We start from the raw sequence: 21,095 nt of genomic DNA, 5'->3' as shown, positions 1-21,095 counted from the left end.
TGCGCCACCAGGGAAGCCCGCTTCTATCTTTTAAAATGCCCACTGCCACCCCCTCTAACCAGTCTTCTCCTCGGTGCACACACGTATCCCATCTCCTCCGGCCCAGCAACCCCATAGAATTCCCGAATCCACATCGTGAGCGCCGTGATGCTCCTAGAAGACGTTGCCCTTGAGTCCAGTCGGCCCTGGGGAAGCGGGGGGGCCGCTCTCCCCAGCCCCTCCGTGCCTGGCTCTGCTCACCGTAGTGGCGTAGCCTCTCGTGGAGTCTTAGGAGCTCCTGGGGAGGTGCCCCCGGTGAGCCTGCTTCGTGTTACCTTGGGACAGGGCTCCTCAAGGACGTCCCAGGGCTCCGAGTCACCTCCGGGCTGGGGGAGCGCTGGCTCAGGGGCCCTGCAGCCGCCTCCGCCTCCGCCACTGACGCCCACGCCCGACGTGAAGAGACCTGTCCAGGCAGCCAGGAAAGAGACCAAGGAGCCTAAGAAGGTGACTCCCAGCCCCCAGCTGGGCGGGGCCGGGGGCGGGGCCGGGGCTCCTCCCCTGTCCTCACACTGAGGCGAGGAGAAGGAATGTGTTTCTGTTTAAATCAAGCCAGAGGGGCAGTGAGCGTGTGGTGAAGCGCGAGTGTTTGTGTGTCCGTGTCCACGTGTAAGCCCGCCAGCTCAGAGCTGGAGCCGGGCCTGCCTCCTGGACGCCCATGGGTCCAGGGCCCGTCCACACGCTCCCCAGGGGGTGGGCTCTGCCCGACCCCCGTCACCACTGCTTGGCTTCGGCTCTTCCCGAAATTCCCGCGGAGGAGGTGCCTCCTTGGCGTTGTGTAGTGAGGTCGCTCGTGTGCGCACGCGCGGTTGTACGTGTCCTTTCTCCCAGCGCAGGGCGTTCGGGGTTATTGGGGATAAAGCCCACGAGCGCTCTCGTCTGTGTCTTTTGGTGGCAGATGCGCTTGTTCCTCTTGGGTGTAGCCCGAGGTCACAGGACGGCTGTGTGTGTGGCTCTAGATCGCCCCGCCAGCCCGTCCTCCTCAGTGGGTTACCAGGCACCCCTTCCAGCGGCCCCGTCCTCACCCCGGGGGCTGCGTTGTCGGCCATTGTGCTGGGCTTAGTGACACTTGGCTGTGGGTTCGTGTGCTTCTTCCCCCTCCACGTCCTCAAATGTGTGGGGCTGGCTCAGGTCTCCTCCCGTCCTTCGTGGGGTCCTCAGAGGTCGGCAGGCGTTGCTGCATGTTGTGGACGCAGGTCCTGCCGGATGTGCGTGTGTGCACACCTCCTCCAGCCTGTGGGTGGCTTTTAACGGCTCCTGTCTTAGGTAAACACAAGTGTGATTCAAAACATGCGCGGGCCGTGAGGCAGAGCAGGACCTTCAGACGGGGTGTGACGTGCAGGGGGCTGCTCCCCGCCCAGCACGGGGCCGTCCGCTCTGCCGCAGATTCAGAGAAGCGGGTGAGGGGGTGTGGAGTTGCTGCTGCCTTTTGTGGTAGACTCAAGGGCAGCGTATGAAGAATAAAGTCAGTGTCCCTGCAGCCTAGCGTCTGCCAGCCTCGGAGCACGAGGGCCTCTTCATAGAGCCCAGGCGGACTCCCCAGCCGGCGCCACGCCTGCGGGGGTGTCTCAGGCCGCTCATTTGTGGGCATTCAGACGTGAAACGCTCCAAGAGGCGAGCTGCTGCTGTAATTTTTTTTAAGTGTGGTAAAGTGTACAGAAAACTTAACCGCTTTCACTGATTTAAGTGCCTGGCTCTGGGGCCTCAAGCACACTGTCGTGCACCCGTCCCAGGACTTTCTCATCTTCCCAGACTGAAGCCCTGCCCCCCAGGCTCGCTGCCGCCCGGCCCACACCTGCCCACACCTGCTTCCTGTCTCCGCGGCTTAGCCGCCTCCAGGCGCACGTGGGCCACACAGGCTTGGTTGGCCCTTGTGTGTTGGGCTCCTTGCGCTCAGCGCCAGGCCCTCAGGGTTGTCCTGGTGGTTTTTATGTCCAGAGCAGCGACTCCTGGTTCTCTCGTTGGCTGCCTGTGAAGAAGAGGACAGAAGCTTACTTGCCAGACGACAAGAACAAATCGGTGCGTCCTGCCGGGTGGGCCCGGGGGGGCCAGTGGGTCCCGCAGCGGCGCATCCGCCTGCCTGTCTGCGTGGAGTGACGGCTCCGGAGCGGACCTGAGCCGGCGCCTCGGAAGCAGTCAGGTTCTGATTTCTGATTCTGTCCAGCTTTTGCTACTGAGTTTTCTTTTTACCTTTCACAATCGTGGCAGATCGTCTGGGATGAAAAGAAGAACCGCTGGGTGGACACGAACGAGCCAGAGGAGGAGGTGAGCCGGGATCCAGGCGCTCGCTGTGGCCGGGTGGGGAGCCCCGCCCTGGGCAGGGGCCTCCGTCTGCAGGGGTCTCCGTGGGCTCCGGGTCAGCGCGCAGACCCCGCACTGGTCTTTCCCTCCGCAGAAGAAGGCTCCGCCCCCACCTCCAACATCCCTTCCCAAGGCTCTGCAAGCTGCCCACCCTGGCCCTGGAGGGCCCCCCAGACCCGCTGTGAACATGTATTCTAGAAAAGCAGGTAACGACGGCCAACCAGAAATCAGAGTTCACTTGGGTAATTTGTTTGTCCTACAGGCGGACCAGAGTTCAGCGATGATAACGTGCCCGCAAGGTGGTAGTTAGTTTCCCACCAGGAGGAGGACTGGTTTTCTGAGGATGAGTCCCCGGGGGGTGGGGGCCAGCTCTCTAGAGAGTTCAGCGTTCCTGGGCGGACCGTCGTATCACTGGGGAGCTCAGGGCGGAGCGGATGCGATCGGCCGTGCCGTGGTGTGAAGTGGGACCCCTCGCCTGGGCAGAAGCCAAGCAAGTGTGCCCCAGGAGGGGCCCCCTTCCAGGCCAGGCCGCCCCCGGGAGTGGAAGCCTGGCGTGGTGCTCTCCGGACCCCAGGAGGATGGCGGGGTGACCTCGCTCCCTCTCCCCGTAGCAGCCCGAGCCCGAGCGCGCTACGTGGACGTCTTGAACCCGGGGGGCCCCCAGCGGAGCGAGCCTGCCCTTGCTCCCGCGGACTTCTTTGCGCCACTGGCCCCGCTCCCAATTCCCACACACCTGTTCGGACCAGACCCAGGTAGGCAGCACGGGAGCCGCTGTCTGTGTGCAGCTTCCGACCTTTGGCCTCTTTCTGAGAGCCTCTGGCCTTAATCCTCTTTTAAGAAGAAATAACTGCTCACCCACACGCAGAGCGCCCGCGCTTCCCCTGTGCTTGTCTGCGGGCTTGTTTCCCTTGGCCTGCCTGAGGACCTGGGCGCAGCTCTCCCCTGGGGCTGTTCCCTTTGGGCCCCAGCGACGGGGGGTGGGGTGGGGGGGACGAGTGACCACCTCCCCCACTGTCCCCTTCACAGATGCAGAGGAAGCACTGCCCGCCGAGGGGGCTGGCAGGGAAGGGCAGGCACCGACGGGGGGGCCAGAGCCTGCCTCGGAGCCCAAGGTGAGCAGTGCCGTGGGCCCGGGCGGGGGGCCGGGCAGTGGGAATTCGCCTCCTGCCCCGACCCGAAGCGGCCCTGACCTTCTCCAGAGTCTCGTGTACACAGAGCTTACGGTGTGGGCCACACGCGCATTACCTAGTCATTTTGTCTTGCTGAACTTTTTACAGTGAAGAGGTTTTTTTGAATGATTATAATGTGTATGTGCAACGCAGTCGTTCAGAGTTTGGTCTCTGAGGTTGGTTGGACGTGGATTTCAGCCCTGTCTTCTCCAGTAATTAGCTTTTTTTTTTTTTGCGGTACGCGGGCCTCTCACTGCTGTGGCCTCTCCCGTTGTGGAGCACAGGCTCCAGATGCGCAGGCTCAGCGGCCATGGCTCACGGGGCCAGCTGCTCCACGGCATGTGGGATCTTCCCAGACTGGGGCACGAACCCGTGTCCCCTGCATCGGCAGGCGGACTCTCAACCACTGCGCCACCAGGGAAGCCCCAGTAATTAGCTTTTTAAAGGTGGGGGTCCCTCAGCGCCTCTGAGCCTCAGCGTTCTGCCCTGTGGATGGGCCGACGAGCGCGCAGATCGCAGGGCCGCGGTGGGGCTCACGGCAGGCGCTCAGTAAGGATGCGCTGTGGGTGTTGGAATAGCAGGTCCTCGCGGCACCCTTTCACGACCCCTCAGCGGGAGCGCCCCGTGGGGTAGAGCGGGCCGTCCTGGGTGGTCCTGCCTCGGTGGGTGCCTCTGATGCACGGGCTTTGCAGTAGCTGGCCTCCCTGCTGTCCCGGCAGGTGCTCAGTTCTGCGGCGACGCTCCCTGGACCTGAACGCCCACCCTCCGGAGCGGACGGTTCCCAGGGAGGAGAGGTAAACAGCGCCCGATGAGCGCATCTGCTGAAGGTCTGGGCTGAGGAAGCTCGTTTTATTGTCCAGATGGCTTCTTTAAAACGCAGTTAATGGGTAGGAAAAGGGCAGCTTAGAAACTTTCTAGAACTCAAAAAGTGTTGTATTCCTTAAGGTCACGCTTGTTTCCGCAGAGTTGTTTGGGAGCTCTGGCTAGAGCGAAGGGCTGCGTGTGTGTTCGGCAGCCGGGCTTGCCCCTCTGCCGGGCTCTCTTGTCCTCGGCCCCTTGGGGGGCACGAGGTCTGGCCGCCTTGGGCCCAGGCCTGGGCAGACCTCCCTCCCCGCAACCAGGGGTCGTTTCCAGTAAAAACTGTACATGAAAATAGGCGTTTCGGGCTAACTCTGGCTTTTCCCCCATCGAGCCGTGCTGACCCTAACGGCGTCACGAAGCTCCTTGGGAGTGAACTGCCGGCGCGGCGCGGCGGCGTGCGCGTTGATTACTGTGTCTGTCTGTGGCGCGGCGCGGCGGCGTGCGCGTTGATTACTGTGTCTGTCTGTGGCGCGGCGCGGCGGCGTGCGCGTTGATTGCTGTATCTGTGTGTGGCGCGGCGCGGCGGCGTGCGCGTTGATTACCGTATCTGTCTGTGGCGCGGCGCGGCGGCGTGCGCGTTGATTACCGTATCTGTCTGTGGCGCGGCGCGGCGGCGTGCGCGTTGATGACTGTATCTGTCTGTCTGTGTGTTCTTGCTGTTTTGCAGCTTTCGCGCCGTAGTTCACTGAGCTCGTTATCACGTGAAGTGAGCCAGCATTTTAACCAGGTACCTGTGGCTGGCCGTGTGCACCGGACATGGATTTGAACGGGGTTGTCTGTCTTTCCTTTGAGATCGCTATGCTGGTCGGTCATCGTGCCCCTGGCCACTGACATTACTTGTCACCTCCCAGCCATCACATGCCTGAGGATGCAGTGTTCCTTTCTTTAGCAGTTTTTAAAGGGTGGTGTTGAATAGCCAGACACATCAACAATCGAACTGACCCCAAGAAGCTTGTAGTGAACGAACAAGTTCTGTGCAAGTGCTCTTTCTGAATTGGTTTTTTCAAATGACTAGCCACAGGCACAGCCTCAGAGAGAGAGAGAGAGAGAGAGAGAGAGAGAGAGAGAGAGAGAGTGTGTGTGTGTGTGTGTGTGTGTGTGTGTGTGTGTGTGTGTCAGAAGCCCACTGGGTCAGGATGCTCTCATTTGAAAGAGAGAATTCTGTTTTCTGACAAGCACGAGAAGGTTTAGTTCAGGCAGGCAGAGTGAGGCAGTGACAGCTGTCCGGGTCGCTCTGTGTGGGAAATACAGGAATACTTCATCTTCTCTGCGTACTGGGGCACTAAGCTCTTCCCTCGGCTTGGCAGGAAGGCTTCACGTGACTTGTTTTACTTGTGAGTTAAAACGCTGGATCTTGTAGCTGGACCCCTGAGGTCTACAGCAGTCAAAGCACCTGCTAAGGGCTCCCCCGGCGCTGAGTGCCCGCTCAGAGCTCCGTGCCACCTCGTGTGTTGCTCCGGTTCTAAAGCATTGCACTCTGCATGCTGCTTTGGTTTGAACCATTAAATAATTAAGTACAGCGTTGCAAGAAGTATCTTTGACCAGCTTCCGTGGCACACTTGAAAGTATTGGTATTATAAACCCTTTCTCAGAAATAGTACCTGTATTTGCAAATGAAACAAGCCTCCGTGCGCTGTTGTTGAGGTGAGCTCTCTGTGCTTCTCAGGCTCCGGGTGCTCACGCCCCTGCAGGGGGCCCTCCCGCAGCAGCGGTGCCCTTCTACAACCCTGCTCAGTTTGCACAAGTAAGTGCCCCTGCTGTCTCCCCGGGGCGGGTGGGAGCAGGGTGGGGGCTCCCCCGGCGAGACCCTGACTCGCCCGCTCACCCTCTCCGGCTCTGCCACGGCCCTGGGTGGGGGTGCCCCCGCCGGTTCCTGCTGACACTGCTGTGGGGCAGGCCTGACTCCCTCCCCGATGCTGGCCTTGGCCTCCCTTCACCTGGTAGCTCGTGACCTCCAGGCCGGGAAGGTCATGAATGCTTCCTTTTATTTCTCTCCCTCCCAGGCTCTGGCCTGTGGAGGATGGACTGGCCGCCAGTCTGGGGAGCGCAGGTTGGGGGGCAGAGGTCTGTGGGGAGGTCTTGGCCTTCGGGATGCAAAGCCTCACCTGACACCAGCCTGTCCCTGCCCTCACCGCCTCGCGTCCGCGGCCTCGGGCTTCCTCGGGGGCGGGCCTTCCTGCGCCCTGCCCCTTTCTTTCACCCCCGGCTGCCATCTGCTTCTCCATTCCACGATTCGGTAGTTGTTTCCTTCTCTCCTGTAACCTGCATCTTGCAGTTTATGCCTTTACAAAAGCTCCTTGACTGTCATTTCAGTTGGCATTTTCGTGGGAGCAAGAGGAAGCACCTGTGTTCTGTCCATGGCCTCCCCTGGGCATCCCTTGCACCCCTCGGTGGCAGGCCAGACCACGCTCTCCCTGGGCTCTGTAGACACCAGCTGCTGGAGTCAGCCTCACCCCACCACCCTAACCAAGCCGCAGGCACCTTTAATGGGAATGCCAAGATGTGCTGACTTGGTCTGTGGCCGTGGGCTTGCACACAGAATAAAACGAACAGAACATGCCTGTTTGCCGAGAGAACGGTCTGTTCTGGCTTCTTCCACAGACCTGCTGATCCTTCCCCCAGGGCCCCCCCCCACTGCCGTCGGGGACGGGCGTGCGGAGCTCAGTGCTGTCCCTTGTCGTTTCAGGCCTCTGCTGCCTCGGGAAGTTCAAGGATGGGAAGGATTGGCCAGAGGAAGTACCCAGCATATTGAGCTAGATGGTCCCTGTCCTGGACTGGCATGTGGAACCCTGAAGCGATTATTCCACCAAGAGCTCATCAGACTGATTGCCTGCGACTCCCGTCTGTTCCCAAGTGGAGACGGATGCAGTGATTCAGAAATGATTTATGAAGTGTTGCCAGCATTAATTCCACCCCTTCAGGAAGCTGGATGAAAAGAGGGAATCTGTGACCTACTAGGATCTTCCACCTGAAGGCATGATTTAAGGATCCGACATCCACAGTCATCTGAGGATGTTACACTAAGTGAGGCTGGAAGCATCTCGGCTGCGGGAGGACTTTGCTTCTCAGTAACTAAGGCACCTCTGAAAACCTAACGGTGAATTACTGCCAGGTAATCCCAGGGTCCTTTAAGACGCTGGAAGGAAACTGCACCTTTGACTCAGAGAGGAACGCGGCCAGGGGTGCACGTCCTGAGGTGGTCAGCCCCCACCTCGCGCTGTTGAACCTGGAAGGATGCTTCGTCTCAAAGGAAACATGGGCTTCATTTAGCAACAATTCCGTTAGGTTTCGAGCGCGGCCCTCGCTGCTGACGTGTGTTTATCTCCTGTAGCGAAGATGTGTCCAGCCCTGCGTAATTTCCTGTGGCCTCACTAGGACCATGACGCTTCCACGCAGCCGGAGGGACTGACTCTGCTGTCAGCGAGGGGCGGCTCCGTCGCTGGGACAGAGCCACAGGGCCCTTGTGCTCTGACGTGACTGATCCGAGTTAATAAACCAGTGTCACAACTGTGACTGATAAGTTTGGTTTGGACTTTTCCCTGTGGACCAGCTGAGGCCATGTGTTCTGGCCTGCCTTCACGGTGCAGTCCAGTTGTCTGGCTTCCTCTCACCATTGCGTCATTTAAGGAGTTGGTAACATCTTGAAGAAAGTGGCTTAAAGTAATTTCTTGTCAGAAGCTCTGGAATCTGATCTTTCTGCACCGAGACCTTCCGTGGCTAATATGCTGACTCAGCCTGTGAACCTGCACAGGAAGACCTCCTCCTGGTCGACTCAGCTTTAAGGCTTCATCGACTGTTCTTAAAACTGTTCACTTTCTTCTTCAGTCTAAGGAAAAGATTTAAATATTTAAAAAAATCATTAGGAAATAATTTCTGTAGAACGCTGGGGGAACACGGTTTGTTGGGGCTTTAGTCCAAGGGTAGGACTTGTGTGAGGGTGGGGTCCGCGCGGGCTGCTCTGGGCCACCTGCCGTCTAGGAAGGACTCACAGAACGGTTTCCAGAATGTTTCACTGATTCGTCCCTTTGGGAGAGGCCGACCTCGTCGACGGGCAGTCTCCCGGGTCCCAGGGTCAGCGCTCGGTGCGGTTCCTAGGCCGAGACCCACCTGGCGCCCTCGGCTTCCTCCTCAGCCCTGCCCGTCGTCCTCTGTGTCTGACTGCCAGCGACGTTTGATTCGAGAAGCTTCCTCCGAGGCGGGAGCTGCTATTTTTCCTAAGTGCACATTGTTAAATAAAATATTTTGCGCTCTCAAGCCCTTCGCCATGTCTCCTTTTGTTGACTGGAAGCCCGTGGGGAGGCCCTGGCCTCACCCGCCCCTTGTGGATTGGCTCATAGAGGCGCCCCGGGCCACTGCTTCCCGTCTTCTGCCAGGCTCGCCCGTTAGGGGCTCCCAGGAAGAAGGGGCCCCTCTCTGATCGGCGGCGGGTGGGCCTGATGGGAAGACCCATCCTGATGGCAGTGACAATGAGGGCCCAGGGCAACGCTGTGCCTCCTAGTATCCCCTCTGCAGGGAAGGTCCCCCCGCCCCACTAGGCGGAGAGGAGAGCAGGGGCTTCCGGGCGCGGGGAAGACGGGCAGCGGACCGGGGAGCGGGGCGGACGCGGGGAAGGGAGCCGCGGTGTTCCTGGCGCCCACCAGAGGGCGCCCTCCCGCCTCGCTTGGCGCCGCTGGGTCCTCCGGCCGCCAGTGGCCGCTGCGGGCGCCGGGGCCGGGGCCGCCCTGCCCGCCGGTTGCCGGGGAGCGGCCGCCGAAGCCCGCGGAGCTGGGGAGCAGGCGGCGCCCCGAGGTGGGGGCGCGGGGCTCTGTGACCCCGGGCGGGGCTGCGGGAGAGAGGAGACCTCCGGGCGGGGTGAGGGATGCGGGGCGGCAGTCCTGGAGGAGGTGCGGGGCGGGGGCTCGGGGCCCAGGGGTCCTCGGCACGGAGTGACCCCTGGGCAGGGGCGCGGAGGCCTTGGGCGGGGCTCGAGGACTGGGCGGGGCGACCCTGGGTTGGGGTCGGGGCGCGGGGATTCCTGGCGCGGCATCGGTTGCGGGATTCCCGGCGTGGGGCGGGGCGCGGGGGTCCCGGGCGCGGGTCTCGTTCCCCTTCCCCACCCCCAGCCCCGCGGCTCCGCGGCGGTCGTTGCCCTGGGGCCGGCCGGCCCGACTCGCAGTCCTGAGTCAGGGGCCTTTGCTGCCCGGGCCGCAGACCCGCTCAGGGTCGCCCGCTCTCTGGGCGGCGTCTGCGGCCCGAGCGATGGTGGAGGGCTCTCAGGTGAGCGAGGCCGGGCCGCCGGGCTCCCGGGGGGAAGAGGCGCGGGCCGGGACCCCTGCCAAGGCCGTGCCTACGCCTTGGGGGCGGGAATTCTCAGTGGGTCGCGCCCCTGGCTCCCCACGTGAGGAGCAACCCTGTCAGGAGGGTGGCTTCTCTCCTTCCTAAGATGCTGGGCCTTCACCCGCCTCCTAGGAGGAGGCGGCGGCCCGGGTGCCGACGTGCCTGTTCTTGGTGGGCTGCTGCTGACCTGTCCGCTCTGTCACCCTGCACCACAGCTGTCCTCCAGGATCATTAAATGGCATTGGGGTCCCGGTCGTGGAAGGCTAATCACGTGGTTTTCCCTTAGGTACTTGCCGAGGACTCCAGACCGTCAGGGCTCCCAGCCATGCAGCACCTGGCTCTGCTCCAGCTGGACCACCCCGGCCCCAGGGGGAGCTGCTGCCCTTTCTCTCCTCCGCAGCTCGCCCAGCGACGGCTGACCACGCATCCCTGACGCTGGACGTCGCCAGCAGCCCCAGGAGGAGCTGTCTCCCGGCTCGGCCAGGCTGCCCCCGGGTGTGAGGGCTGGCCGCTGGACTGTGCCGTCCAAGTTGACGAGCCTGGGGCACTCGGAGGCCGCCCAGCAGCCCACCGCCCAGGGGCATCTGCAGCCTGAGGTCAGAATGCTCAAGGGACGGCTTCCAAACACTGACGAAGACCTCGCCGCCCGCCCGGGGTCCCCGGCCGCTGATGACCGTCGGGGACCCGAGAAGAGCCCAGTGCGCCCCCTCGACACCCCGGCGCAAGTCGGCAACGAGGACCCACAGGCCAGGGGGAGACCCTTCAGTCCGAAGCCGCCGCCGCCGAGGCCCAGGCTGGAGCGAGCGTTGTCCCTGGATGAGAAGAGCTGGAGGAAGAGGCGTTTTCGAACCAGCCGCGAGGACCTGGCCACGAGGAATGGGCCCAGCCCCTCCGGGGGCTCCCTGCAGGACGAGGCCCCCGGGACCGCCACCCGCGGTGGCTCCCCGCCCTGCCTGAGCACCTCCCTGCAGGAAATCCCCACAACTCGCAGGGCCCTGGGCAGCGGAGGCCCCTCCTCGCTGGGTAACTGTCTTTCCGGAATGATCAGCACTTCCCTGGACCTCCTACACCGGGACGGGGCCTCGGCCGGGAGCACCCCGCGGCTGGCCAGCCTGCTTCCCCCGCGCCCACTGCCCGCCATGGACTGGAACGTCGCCTCCGACGCCCTGCGGACAGCAAACAAGGTGGACTTGGATCACGCGGACCGCCAGCTGCGGTGGCAGGCCAGACCGTTCTGGGCCCACAGCGGCCTGCGCCCCGGCCGGCCCCCGAGCCCCCTGGCCCGGGACGACTGCTCCCTACACTCGGCCAGGTCCGCCGTCAGCCTCCTGGCGCCCGTCCGCACCAAGGACGTCCGCAGCAGGTAGGGCCTCGGGGGTGGGCGGCATCGTGGCCTGCGTCCGTGGCTTTCGTGGGCCTTCAGAAGCCCCGTGGGAACCACGGAAGCCTCCCCTGAAAGCGTGTGAGGTGCTGCAGCGGGTCTCCCTCCACTGACCCCCATCTCCCAGGCCCCCCCAGCTTTTCCTTTGCGTCTCAGCCCCACAGGCTCTATGAAGCAGATGGTGGGGTACGCAGATCTCTCTGCGCACTGGGCGGCCCTGTTTTCCTTCCCATTTCTTGCTCCATCGGGGACAACCTTCGTCCACGTGTGCAGGTCGGCCCAGGACTCCAGGGTGGGTCGGGGAACGCGCGTCCACGTAGCCGCTTTGGTCAGGACCAGCGTTTAGCCAGCCGTGCCCTGTGCACGCGCTGGCACCTTTCCAGGACGGAGAGCTGGACACGGCTGGGCTGCCCCGAGGGGAGGGTCCCCAGGGCCCACCTCTGGCGGGGAGGGGCGCAGGCAGAGCCCGACTCGTGCACTCTGCTCTCAGGAGCGCCCCGAGATTTCTCAACGTTCGGGGCTCCGTCTGCCAAGGGCTGCCCAGCAATCCCCACCCCGGCTCCGACCCCATGGGCAAGGAGAGGGGTCTCGCATCTCGGAGGACGCCGGGCGTCCGGGCCTCAGGGGGCTTGAATAACTAGTCCGTCTTGACTTCTTTATAGTCTGAAGGGGAGGTGGGCGCCACCCTTCCGCTCGACTCCCATCTCGCACCTCTGCCCACCTCTCCCGAGGCAGCGCCATGAGGGCTCACCAGGACCGGCGTCCCAGGCGCTTCTGAGCCCAGCCCAGCCACGCCCACCAGCTCGCTCCTGACCATCGCCTCTGGGAGCCCGGTGCCCACGCTGTGACTCGGGAGGCCATCCCGCACTCTCCCCGACCCCCGGCCCTGTCCGTGCTGGGCCTGGCCGCTGACCGCTGGCTCTCACGGCCCCTGCCGCACCGGCCGGGGCTGGGCAGGTTGTTTGAAGCGCACATCGGGCCTCGGCCCTGACTTGGGGGCCCCACGCCATCCACTCCCTGCCGGGGCGCTCGAGGCCCCAGGGGGCAGGGGGAGCTCTGTCACCACCGCCCCCCGCCGCACCCTCCCATCCAGACCAGGCCTGCGCCAACCCCTCTGGACGTGGGTGCGGGCAGGGGAAGAGTGAGGCAGTCCCTGTGCTGGTGTCCTGGGGTGGCCGCAACAAAGCGCCGCAGACTAGAGCCTTAAAACAGGAGTTACTCCGTCCCAGTTCTGAGGCCAGAATTCACAGATCAGGTGTGGCAGGGCCGCGCTCCCTCCCAAGCCTCCAGGGAGGGTCCCTCCTGCCTCTTGCAGCTGCTGGGGGCCCAGGCGTCCCCGGCTTGTGGCCGCGCCGCCCCCGTCTCTGCTCTATCCTCACGCGGCTTCTCCTCTGTGTCTGTCTCTCCTCTTCTATAAGGACAGCGGTCCCTGGATTTAGGGCCACCCTCATCCAGGAGGACCTCGTCTCAAGATCCTTAACTAATTACATCTGTCTGCAAAGATCCTTTTCTAAATAAGGTCACATTCGCAGATTCTGGGGTCAGGGGGCAGATGGAAGGCAATCCTCACCCGCCCCCGCCCTCGGTGAGCCCAGCAGTGAAAGCCAGGCAGGTGGTTCCTCTGGCCGCCAGCCTCCCTCCTGCCCCCTCCATCAGCGCCGGGCACTGTTTTAGGGCAAAACGGGTTCCTTTGTTAAAGTAATTCAGCATGTTTCTCGTAAAGGGCGAGATCTCTTCGTGCGTTTAAAGTATGATTTCACAGGGAATTCCCGGGTTGTCCAGTGGCTAGGACTCGGCACTCTCGCTTCCATGGCCCCGAGAACTAAGATCCCGCAGGCCGAGCAGCCTAAAAACGAGTATGAGTTCTCTGCTCAAATTGTATGCAATTTATGTAGGCTCGCCTGTTACACAGAAATGAGAAGCACGTCTCAAAATCAGATCCCCAGCTTTGCTCTCACACAAGCAGCCGACAGTGGGTTGACAGGCTCCCCACCTCCAGACCCTCCGTGTGTCCTAGGACACGGGTCGGCGGGCTGGGTAGGAACTGTTTCAACTGTGGGAGCCGTGAGGTCTCTGTGGCAGTGCTCAGCTCTGCCGTGGTGGGTGGGAGAGCAGCCCAGGCCTGGCACCGGCAGCGCGGCTGTGGGGCAGGAGCGCCTCCTTCAGGGAGGCCGAAGGGTGAATCTCAGGGCACTTTCCACGCCACGGACTACTGGTTTTTCCCAACCATTTGAAAGCATAGGCGACCTCCCTGGTGGTCCAGTGGGTAAGACGCCATGCTCCCAATGCAGGGGGCCCGGGTTCGATCCCTGGTCGGGGAACTACGTCCCGCGTGCCGCCACTAAGTCCGAATGCCACACCTAAGAGACGCTGCGTGCCGCAGCGAAGATCCCGCGTGCCGCAACTAAGACCCGGTACGGCCAAAATAAATGAATGAATGAATACGTATTTACAAATAAAATAAAAGCGTAGGAGCGATTCTTAGCTTGCGGGCTGCACGCAGACGGTCTGGATCTGGCCCGGGTCGGGGGTGAGGACTGAGGAAAGGGACGCAGACTGTGCCCTTGGACGGGTTGCTTTCTGGTTACGCTGCGGACGGGGCTGGTTTGGAGAAGACAGCCCCGCGGGCAGCAGTCAGCCGGTTAGGATCCTCAGCACGGTGGGGTGACCTCAAGGAGGTTCCTCCCTCCTGACGTACTTGAATTCATGTCCTCCAAAGCTTGGTCAGGGTTTAAGAGTTTCTCATGCGAGTTTGTAAGGACTGGATCCTGATTTCATCTCCTTCAGAGGGATTGGTGCCTGTTTGCAAGCTAAGGGGTAGGGATTTCTTAGCAAGTTGGAATGAACACAGCAAGTGAGACATTTGAACTTGGATTGAGCGCATGGGTTCCCCTCCCTCCTTGCGAACCTGACCAGACACGGTCCTATCACAGGTCCTCCAGGAACGGTTTTCACGTGGTTGATAAAAAAAAAAACCCAAGACCGTACTAACGTTCTTTTCATGACATGTGGAAATTACATGAAACTCAGGCTTTGGTGTCCTTAAGTGCAGTCTCATTGGCACATGGGCATCGGCCGAGGCTGCTTTCAGGGGTTAAGCGGTGACAGACCGATGGCCTCGAAGCCTAAGTCCTGCACGGCGCTCACGGAAGGAGCGGATGTCAGATGCGGCCCCCTGCGCGAGGGCAGGACCAGAGCTGGGGCTTAGCTGTGCTGTGTTAGGGCCTCTGCGACGCTGTTCGAGACTTTGCACCATTTGCCTGCTCTATTCTATGAGAATCTCACAGTGGATTGAACTTTCGGGTCCTGTGAGGACAGGTGTGTCACGGGCAGCCTTTACGAGCTCCCAGTGCTGGGCGGCGAGGCAAAGGCCGGAGCCCCGGACAAGGGCGCACGTCCCCCCCAAGTCTGCTTACCGTGCAGAAGCCCACCTCGACCTCTGCGGCCCTTCCGGGGCTTTGCCCTTAGCGGTTCCACAAAAAAGCCCCAAATGTCACCTTTACGTCCCTTCCTCTCAGGAGGCGATGGAGGGAAGCCGAAAGCCTGCGGTGTTTGTAGCGCTGTGAACACTGTGGGTTTCCCTAGAGAGCAGGGCACCTCGGCACTGTGCTCTGTGCCGACCACGGGGTCCTGAGGGAATCCCAGCTCTGGGAGAGGAGCTCCTGACCCCTGGGAGGTGTGTCCTGCTTCCGGCCCCTCCCTGGGCCCATGTGCTGCGACCCTCCCACCCCCCGGCCCCAGTTCAGTCTGTCCCGTGTCCACAGGAGCTACCTGGAGGGGAGTCTCCTGGCGAGCGGGGCCCTGATGGGGGCAGACGAGCTGGCCCGCTACTTCCCAGACCGGAACGTGGCCCTCTTCGTGGCCACGTGGAACATGCAGGGACAGAAGGTAAGCGGGCTGCCCACCCCCACCCAGGACGGCGCTGGGTTCCCACCAGGTTCTTCCTGGGGCTCCCCCAGCCTCCCCGTCCCCCGGAGGGGACTCCTGTCCGTCACACCCTCTCGCCCACCTCTCCACCGCCTGGTGGGGCATTAATGCTTCTTTTTGCAGACACACCGTAAGTATTTTTTTAGAGCAGCTCTAGGCTCCCAGCACATTTGGGAGGAAGGGGCAGAGATTCCCCGAGAGCCCCCTCTCCCCGACGCGCGGCCTCCCCGTGGCGATGCCCAGCACAGGGCCAGGCGTTAGGGTTGCCCCGGGCCACTCCTGGGTGCACCCTGGGGGTCCCAGCACGCATATGGGGACGTGAATCCGCCGCTGTGCACCTTGGACTGGCGTCCACACCAGAACCCGAGTCTGTTTCCCGCTGTGTGTCCCATGCGGTCAGGGGCTCCTCCATCCCGCCTGCAAGCCAGGGCGCTTGGAGCTCAGGACATCTGTGCCAATGGGACGAGCATCTGACCACCGGGGCGACTGAAGCCGGGCAGGCTGGGGGTCCGCACGCTGATCTCTGGGGAAGCCCGCTGGACGCCGTCCCGCCAGCTTTCTCTCCAGCCAGCCCGTGTCTCCTGGGGGGTCCCTTCCCACAGTTAGGGGGCTCCATCCCTGCGCGTGGGGTCTCCGATCCTGAGGCCAGCCGTGGGCTTCTAGGCTGCGGGTGACCTAACACTGTTGCCACCACCGGGGTCTTGGGCCATTTCCTGAGCGCCTGCTGTCGTCCATGTGTGCTGTCGTGCTTGCTGTCCAGAGAATCGAAGCGGCCGCGTCCTGGGCTGACATCGGGGTGACGGGCGCGGGGAGAGAACAGGGCAGGGCTGGGGTGGACGGGCCCCCACGAAACAGCAACCTGAGCCGAAGTGAAGGCAGGTGCCCGGGCTGGTGCCTCTGCCACCCTCGGGGAGCCACCAGCGTATCCACGGCGTGGCCCACAGCAGGGCCCAGAGGGCCAAGGCCGGCAGCAGGTCGGGGGGTGAAGACCACCGACCGGGCGCCCGCTTCCCTCGCCGGGGCTGCAGTGAGGGCGGAGGTGCAGAGGAGGGGGCGTCTCCCTCCCCCCGACCCCGTGCACATCAGGGGTGCACTTGGGGGATGGCCAGGCCCGTGGGTGCCCAGCGAGGGAAGAGCACAGCCAAGGAGTGGTGTAGGCTTGGCGAGGCCAGGCTCGGGGGAGGAGCGGCGGCCTGCCTGGGCCAGGGGCTCCCCATGGTGGCCTCGGGAGCGGCCTCGGGTCCCCAGGCAGCAGGGCCTCTGGGCCCCTTCGGCTCCTGCCAGGCGCCGCTTTTCTGCAGGAGCTGCCCCCGAACCTGGACGAGCTCCTGCTGCCGGCCGAGGCTGACTTTGCTCAGGACCTGTACGTCGTCGGGGTCCAGGAGGGCTGCTCGGACAGGTAGGGCTGCGCGCCCCTCTCCCGCCACTGCTGCCGCCCCGCCCCATGTCTCCGCTGCGCCGGTGCACCCGGGTCCCTGTGAACAGCGGCGCCAGGCGGGCCTTTGGGGCTGAAGCTGCTGTGGCCCGAGACCCCCGTGTGTGGCAAGACGTGGGCCGTGGCCGAGCCTGGGCTGAACTGGGATCGTTTTCTTCTCCAACGGGGACTTGTGGAATTTAGAAGGAATGAGGTTCATCTGCTTGTGAATAAGGAGCTGTTCCAGGAGATAGCGGGGGCAGGGGCCCAGCGCAGTGCGGCCCCGCGGGCTCCAGCCCAGTCTGTGCAAGGCGTCGCTCACCTCTCCTGGGTCTGCCTGCGGCCCGGGCTGTGTTGCCAGTTTGCCTGCTGGGGGCGGGGGCAGAGCCCCGGCAGCACATGGGCAGCAGCGCAAGGCCTGGCCGGAGTGGAGGGGCCCCGACTGCACCAGGCCCTGCGGGGAAGGTGGCCTCCCTCCTGCCCCCCGGCTCTTATCAGGGGTCGGGGACCCAGCCTGTCACTGGGGATGCAGGAGGAAGCGGGCCTCCCAGGGAGGCCCCGGGCTCCCCGTCGAGCTGCGTGACCACGGTGCCCCTCCCCACAGGCGGGAGTGGGAGACGAGGTTGCAGGAGACGCTGGGCCCCCACTACGTCATGCTGTACTCGGCGGCCCACGGGGCGCTCTACATGTCCGTGCTCATCCGCAGGGACCTCATCTGGTTCTGCTCCGGTAGGCAGCCCCGGGGGCCGGACGTGCGCGTGGGGGGCGGGCGGTGCGGCGGCGTGGGGCCTTCGGGGCTGCATCCGGCCCGGTCAGCCCTGCTCCCTCCGTGCAGAGGTGGAGAGCTCCACGGTGACCACGCGCATCGTGTCGCAGATCAAAACCAAGGGGGCCCTGGGCGTCAGCTTCACCTTTTTCGGCACCTCCCTCCTCTTCATCACGTCCCACTTCACCTGTAAGTCCCTCGCCCCTGGACCCTCAGAGCCCCTGGTGGCGCGGGTCACGGTGCAGACGCTGTGTGATTAGAGCTTGCTGGGGTTGCGGGGTCTGCCCCCGACGGACCCCCCCAGGCGCCCAGCCCTGGGCTCAGAAACCTGCCTCTGGAGAGGGCCCCCCACGCTGTCCTTGCAGCTGGAGACGGGAAGGTGGGCGAGCGGCTGGTGGACTACAGCAAGACTGTCCAGGGCCTGGCGCTGCCCAAGAATGTGCCGGACACCAGCCCCTACCGCTCCGACGCCGGTGAGCTGCTTTACCTTCCCCCGAGGACGAGGCGGCTTCTGCCGTGTTCTCTGGAGGGTTAGTGGGCTGTTCAGATGGGCTGTTCAGAGCTTTTGAGGGTCGAGGTCAGAAAAGTCTGGAAAGTCGCTTGCTGACCGAAGCGAGGCCTGGCGCCTGCTCCCTGAGTCGTGACCCGTGACCGCGTGAACCCAGAAAGCTGTGGACGCGCCCCCCAGCCCTGAGCCCCAGCAGCGTCGTGGGCTGCCACCTGCTTTCCAGGGAGCCCCGGCCTTGCGGTGGGAGTGAGGAGCGCGGGGAGTGCTGGGCTCACACGCTTTTCCACCCCCTCACGCCCCAGCGGACGTCACCTCCCGCTTCGACGGGGTCTTCTGGTTTGGAGACTTCAACTTCCGCCTGAGCGGCGGGCGGGCGGCCGTGGAAGCCATCCTGAAGCAGGACCCGGGCGCCAGCGTGCAGGAGCTGCTGCAGCATGACCAGCTTACGCGGGAGATGAAGAGAGGTGAGGCGGGGAGAGCAGCCGCCCGGCCAGGAGGGACCCCGGGGGGGCGGGGGCAACCCTGGGCTCCGAGCCGTGGCTCTGAGGTGAGGGCTCTGCCCGTCCCAGGGTCCATCTTCAAGGGCTTCCAGGAGCCAGACATCCACTTCCTGCCGTCGTACAAGTTCGACGTCGGGAAGGACTCGTATGATACCACCTCCAAGCAGAGGACCCCTTCGTACACGGTGAGCCGCCCGCAGGGCTGGGGCAGCGTTGGGGCTGGGCCTCCTGGGGGTCTTCGACACGGGGGCTCTTTCAAGGGCAGCCGACGCGAGGCAAGCCGGCCCAGCCCGGCAGCCCGACGGCCCCTGGAACCCTTCCCACAGGACCGCGTCATGTACAGGAGCCGCCACAGGGACGACATCTGCCCCGTCAAGTACTCCTCCTGCCCCGGGATCAGGACGTCCGACCACCGGCCTGTGTACGGCCTGTTCCGGGTCAGAGTGAGGCCGGGGAGAGACAAGTCAGTACCCACCTCACTCCCGGGTCCGGGGGGGGGTGGCGCAGGGGGGGCCGCCTGGGAGCACGGCCTGGTCTCCTGTGTCCTGATGCCCCTAGGGGAGCAGGGTTCCAGCCGCCCTGCGTGGAGATGTCTGGCGTAGGTTGTCTGAAGCAGGTGTCAGGCGAGCGACACGCCAGAGGGACGGGTCCTCGCCCGGACCCCTGGAACAGCCAGTGGCAGCTGGGGTTGTCCTAGAGCTGCTGCGAGGCAGGCCTGGCACAGGCGGGAGGGAGCGTCCCGCTGGCTCATGGCGCTGTGCTGCGGCTGTGCCGCCAGTCGGGGCAGCCGCGGGGACCCGGGCCTCGCCATCTCCACCCTCCACGTGCCGCCCGCAGCAGACGCCCGAGTTCGGAGGCCAGGAGGATGGCGCCCTCCTGATGGCTCTTTCCTCCCCAGCATCCCACTAGCCGCCGGCAAGTTTGACCGCGAACTGTACCTGTTAGGAATTAAGAGACGGATTTCCAGGGAGATCCAGAGACAGCAGGCGCTGAAGAGCCAGCACTCCAGCGCCATCTGTACCGTCTCTTGAGGAAATTTGCCGAAGGAGGACTGGTCACCTGCAACCCGGGAGGGTATCTGACCCAGGAACCCGGGGAGACGGAGGAGGCTGCCGTCCGGGACGCTGATGAACTGCTGCTGGGGGCTGCCCGCTCCTCCGCGAGAGCCCGACGGGAGGCCCCAGGTCCGGCGTCCGCCGCTGGGACAGAACCGCACGCCCCCATGGCGCTTCCCTCTCTCAGGGCGGCTTCCCCGCACCGCGGCCACTGTCGGTGGCAAACCCCGGGCTGGCCGTGAGTAGCTCGCGTGCCCTGAAGCCAGCGGCAGAGCCCGCGTGCAGGCCAGGCACCCTGACCTCCTTTATGTCTGCACGTCCGGATCTGCAGCCTCCCAGCAGCCCCTCAAACCCAAACCAAGAGCTGCCCTTCCTTGTCTGAGCGCCAGGCACGCCGCCGGGGGTCCGGTGACCCTGGGCCTCTGTTCCCACGGCACGCGCTAGGACCGAGCTGAGGCTGGGATGAGGACGGCCGGCCGGCGGTTCAGGTCCACGAGACCACCTCCTTCTCCTCTCCCGGTCCATTTGGGTCCATTTGTTTAGGTAACGTTAGCTATGAGCGAGCGGCATTAACGTTAAGTGGTGCGTTTCCTGGGTCTGAGAAGCCGCTGGAAGGTTGGAATGTCACACCTTACCAGCCTAGGCCGGCCCCCACCAGCCTGGATGTCTTGTTTTCTTAAAGGGTTTAGAGTCCGATATTGCTTTGTGTCTTAATCCATCTCGTAAAAAAAAAAACTTACTTAGGCTTTGAATGTGGGAAATTCTAGGGGCATTCAACCCAGTCTTTATTTATTTTTCCATATTTATATTTTTAAATAAATGCATCTATTGAATCTTAAGCTCTTCCTGGCCAAAGATTGAGTCCTAGAAAGCAGCAGTCTGTTGCAGTGCTCCTGTAAGAGGCTGTCGCGTTCCAAAGCAAGAAGCTCGGTCTCTCCTGGCCCCTGTGCTGTGCTCCTGTGCCCCCGCCCACTGCCCCCAGGTAAGTGTCCTCTGAGAAAGGGCTTTTAGGGCATAGTGAGCACTTCAGACTTGAGTGAATCGTGATCAGTGATGTAAAGCCAACTCCCACGAATACCGACATCAAACTTTTATTCGCCTCCGCTTCCAAGATATGGAGTGTAATTCTAAAGCAATACACACGCAATCTTTTGATACAAACGGGAGAAATTCCATTAATGAGAAGGCACAGCTAATCCCATCTGATTTCAAGAAACTCTTCAGGTTGTATGTATAAAATTTTGCTCAAAGAATATGCCATTGAGCTTTGAATCAATTAACAGAAAAACTCTTTTGTTACAAAGGTTTTTGTGGTAACGGGGCTCGAAATGAGTAGGGTTTTATGGATTCCTTCCAGGCATTTTCTCTGACCCAAATCATGGAGAAGAGAGTTAACGCGACACTGGCGTGTATTAGTTTGGCTTGACATTGGGCTTCGTGTCCTTGAGGGGGGGTCACTGCGTCCACCTCATGGGTCCGAAGTGAAGCAGTTTACTTACCGTGAGCCGTTACAGACTTCAGACGAATGGGCTTTCACTTGGACGTTTAGGTTGAAATTCAAATGAACACAAATGAAATCGACCAGGGTCTGGAAAATAAGCCTCATAAGGAATTGCGAAATCCGGCCGAGCGTGAGGGTGGCTTTTAAAATCTGCCTCTCGTTCTCTCCAACGCGCTGAGTCCTGCCACGGGCCACAGGCCAGCCAGTCCCCAAGGGCCAGACTCGGCGTGGGCGCCAACGAAGGCACGCACGGGGCTCTGGGAACAGCAGGGACAGCGCATAGGGTGGGCGGGGTTGAAAGGGTGGAGGGAAGGCCCCCAAGTGAACGGGGCGACGGGGGGGGGGGGGGGGTAAAGGGGG

The 21,095-nt window shown here is 62.8% G+C and overlaps 2 protein-coding genes across 11 annotated transcripts in view; both read left to right on the top strand.

Annotated features, from left to right (window-relative positions):
- Positions 1 to 8,613, top strand: part of SEC16A (SEC16 homolog A, endoplasmic reticulum export factor) — a 33,471-nt gene extending 24,858 nt beyond the window's left edge. For 3 of the 5 annotated variants that reach the window (XM_079928065.1, XM_079928066.1, XM_079928064.1), the window contains exons 22-31: positions 325 to 483; positions 1,975 to 2,055; positions 2,245 to 2,301; positions 2,432 to 2,543; positions 2,949 to 3,089; positions 3,364 to 3,449; positions 4,226 to 4,300; positions 5,035 to 5,094; positions 6,034 to 6,111; positions 7,054 to 8,613. In XM_079928065.1, the coding sequence (XP_079784191.1) occupies positions 325 to 483; positions 1,975 to 2,055; positions 2,245 to 2,301; positions 2,432 to 2,543; positions 2,949 to 3,089; positions 3,364 to 3,449; positions 4,226 to 4,300; positions 5,035 to 5,094; positions 6,034 to 6,111; positions 7,054 to 7,119 (915 nt within the window). In that variant the 3' untranslated portion in view covers positions 7,120 to 8,613. The remainder of the gene's footprint in view (positions 1 to 324; positions 484 to 1,974; positions 2,056 to 2,244; positions 2,302 to 2,431; positions 2,544 to 2,948; positions 3,090 to 3,363; positions 3,450 to 4,225; positions 4,301 to 5,034; positions 5,095 to 6,033; positions 6,112 to 7,053) is intronic. The other 2 variants (XM_079928067.1, XM_079928068.1) reach the window with 2 other exon arrangements.
- Positions 8,614 to 9,114: 501 nt separating this feature from the next.
- On the top strand, positions 9,115 to 21,033 carry INPP5E (inositol polyphosphate-5-phosphatase E). Of its 6 annotated transcripts, XM_079926446.1 has the most exons (11): positions 9,115 to 9,218; positions 9,970 to 11,046; positions 14,829 to 14,952; positions 16,293 to 16,390; positions 17,010 to 17,134; positions 17,241 to 17,360; positions 17,537 to 17,644; positions 17,982 to 18,143; positions 18,249 to 18,364; positions 18,506 to 18,642; positions 19,078 to 21,033. In XM_079926446.1, the coding sequence occupies exons 2-11, from the start codon at positions 10,286 to 10,288 to the stop codon at positions 19,208 to 19,210; spliced, it is 1,884 nt and encodes a 627-aa protein (XP_079782572.1). In that variant the 5' UTR covers positions 9,115 to 9,218; positions 9,970 to 10,285; the 3' UTR covers positions 19,211 to 21,033. The 6 variants fall into 6 exon arrangements, with proteins under 6 accessions (XP_079782572.1, XP_079782567.1, XP_079782571.1 ...); XM_079926441.1 differs by having other exon boundaries at positions 18,249 to 18,642; XM_079926445.1 differs by lacking the exon at positions 19,078 to 21,033 and having other exon boundaries at positions 18,506 to 19,047.
- Positions 21,034 to 21,095: the final 62 nt, after the last annotated feature.

Source organism: Stenella coeruleoalba (genome assembly GCF_951394435.1).
Source record: "Stenella coeruleoalba genome assembly, chromosome: 7".
In the NCBI taxonomy this organism is placed as follows: domain Eukaryota; kingdom Metazoa; phylum Chordata; class Mammalia; order Artiodactyla; family Delphinidae; genus Stenella; species Stenella coeruleoalba.
The sequence above is the reverse complement of the archived record's forward strand: the minus strand, read 5'-3'. Positions and strand labels throughout refer to the sequence as shown.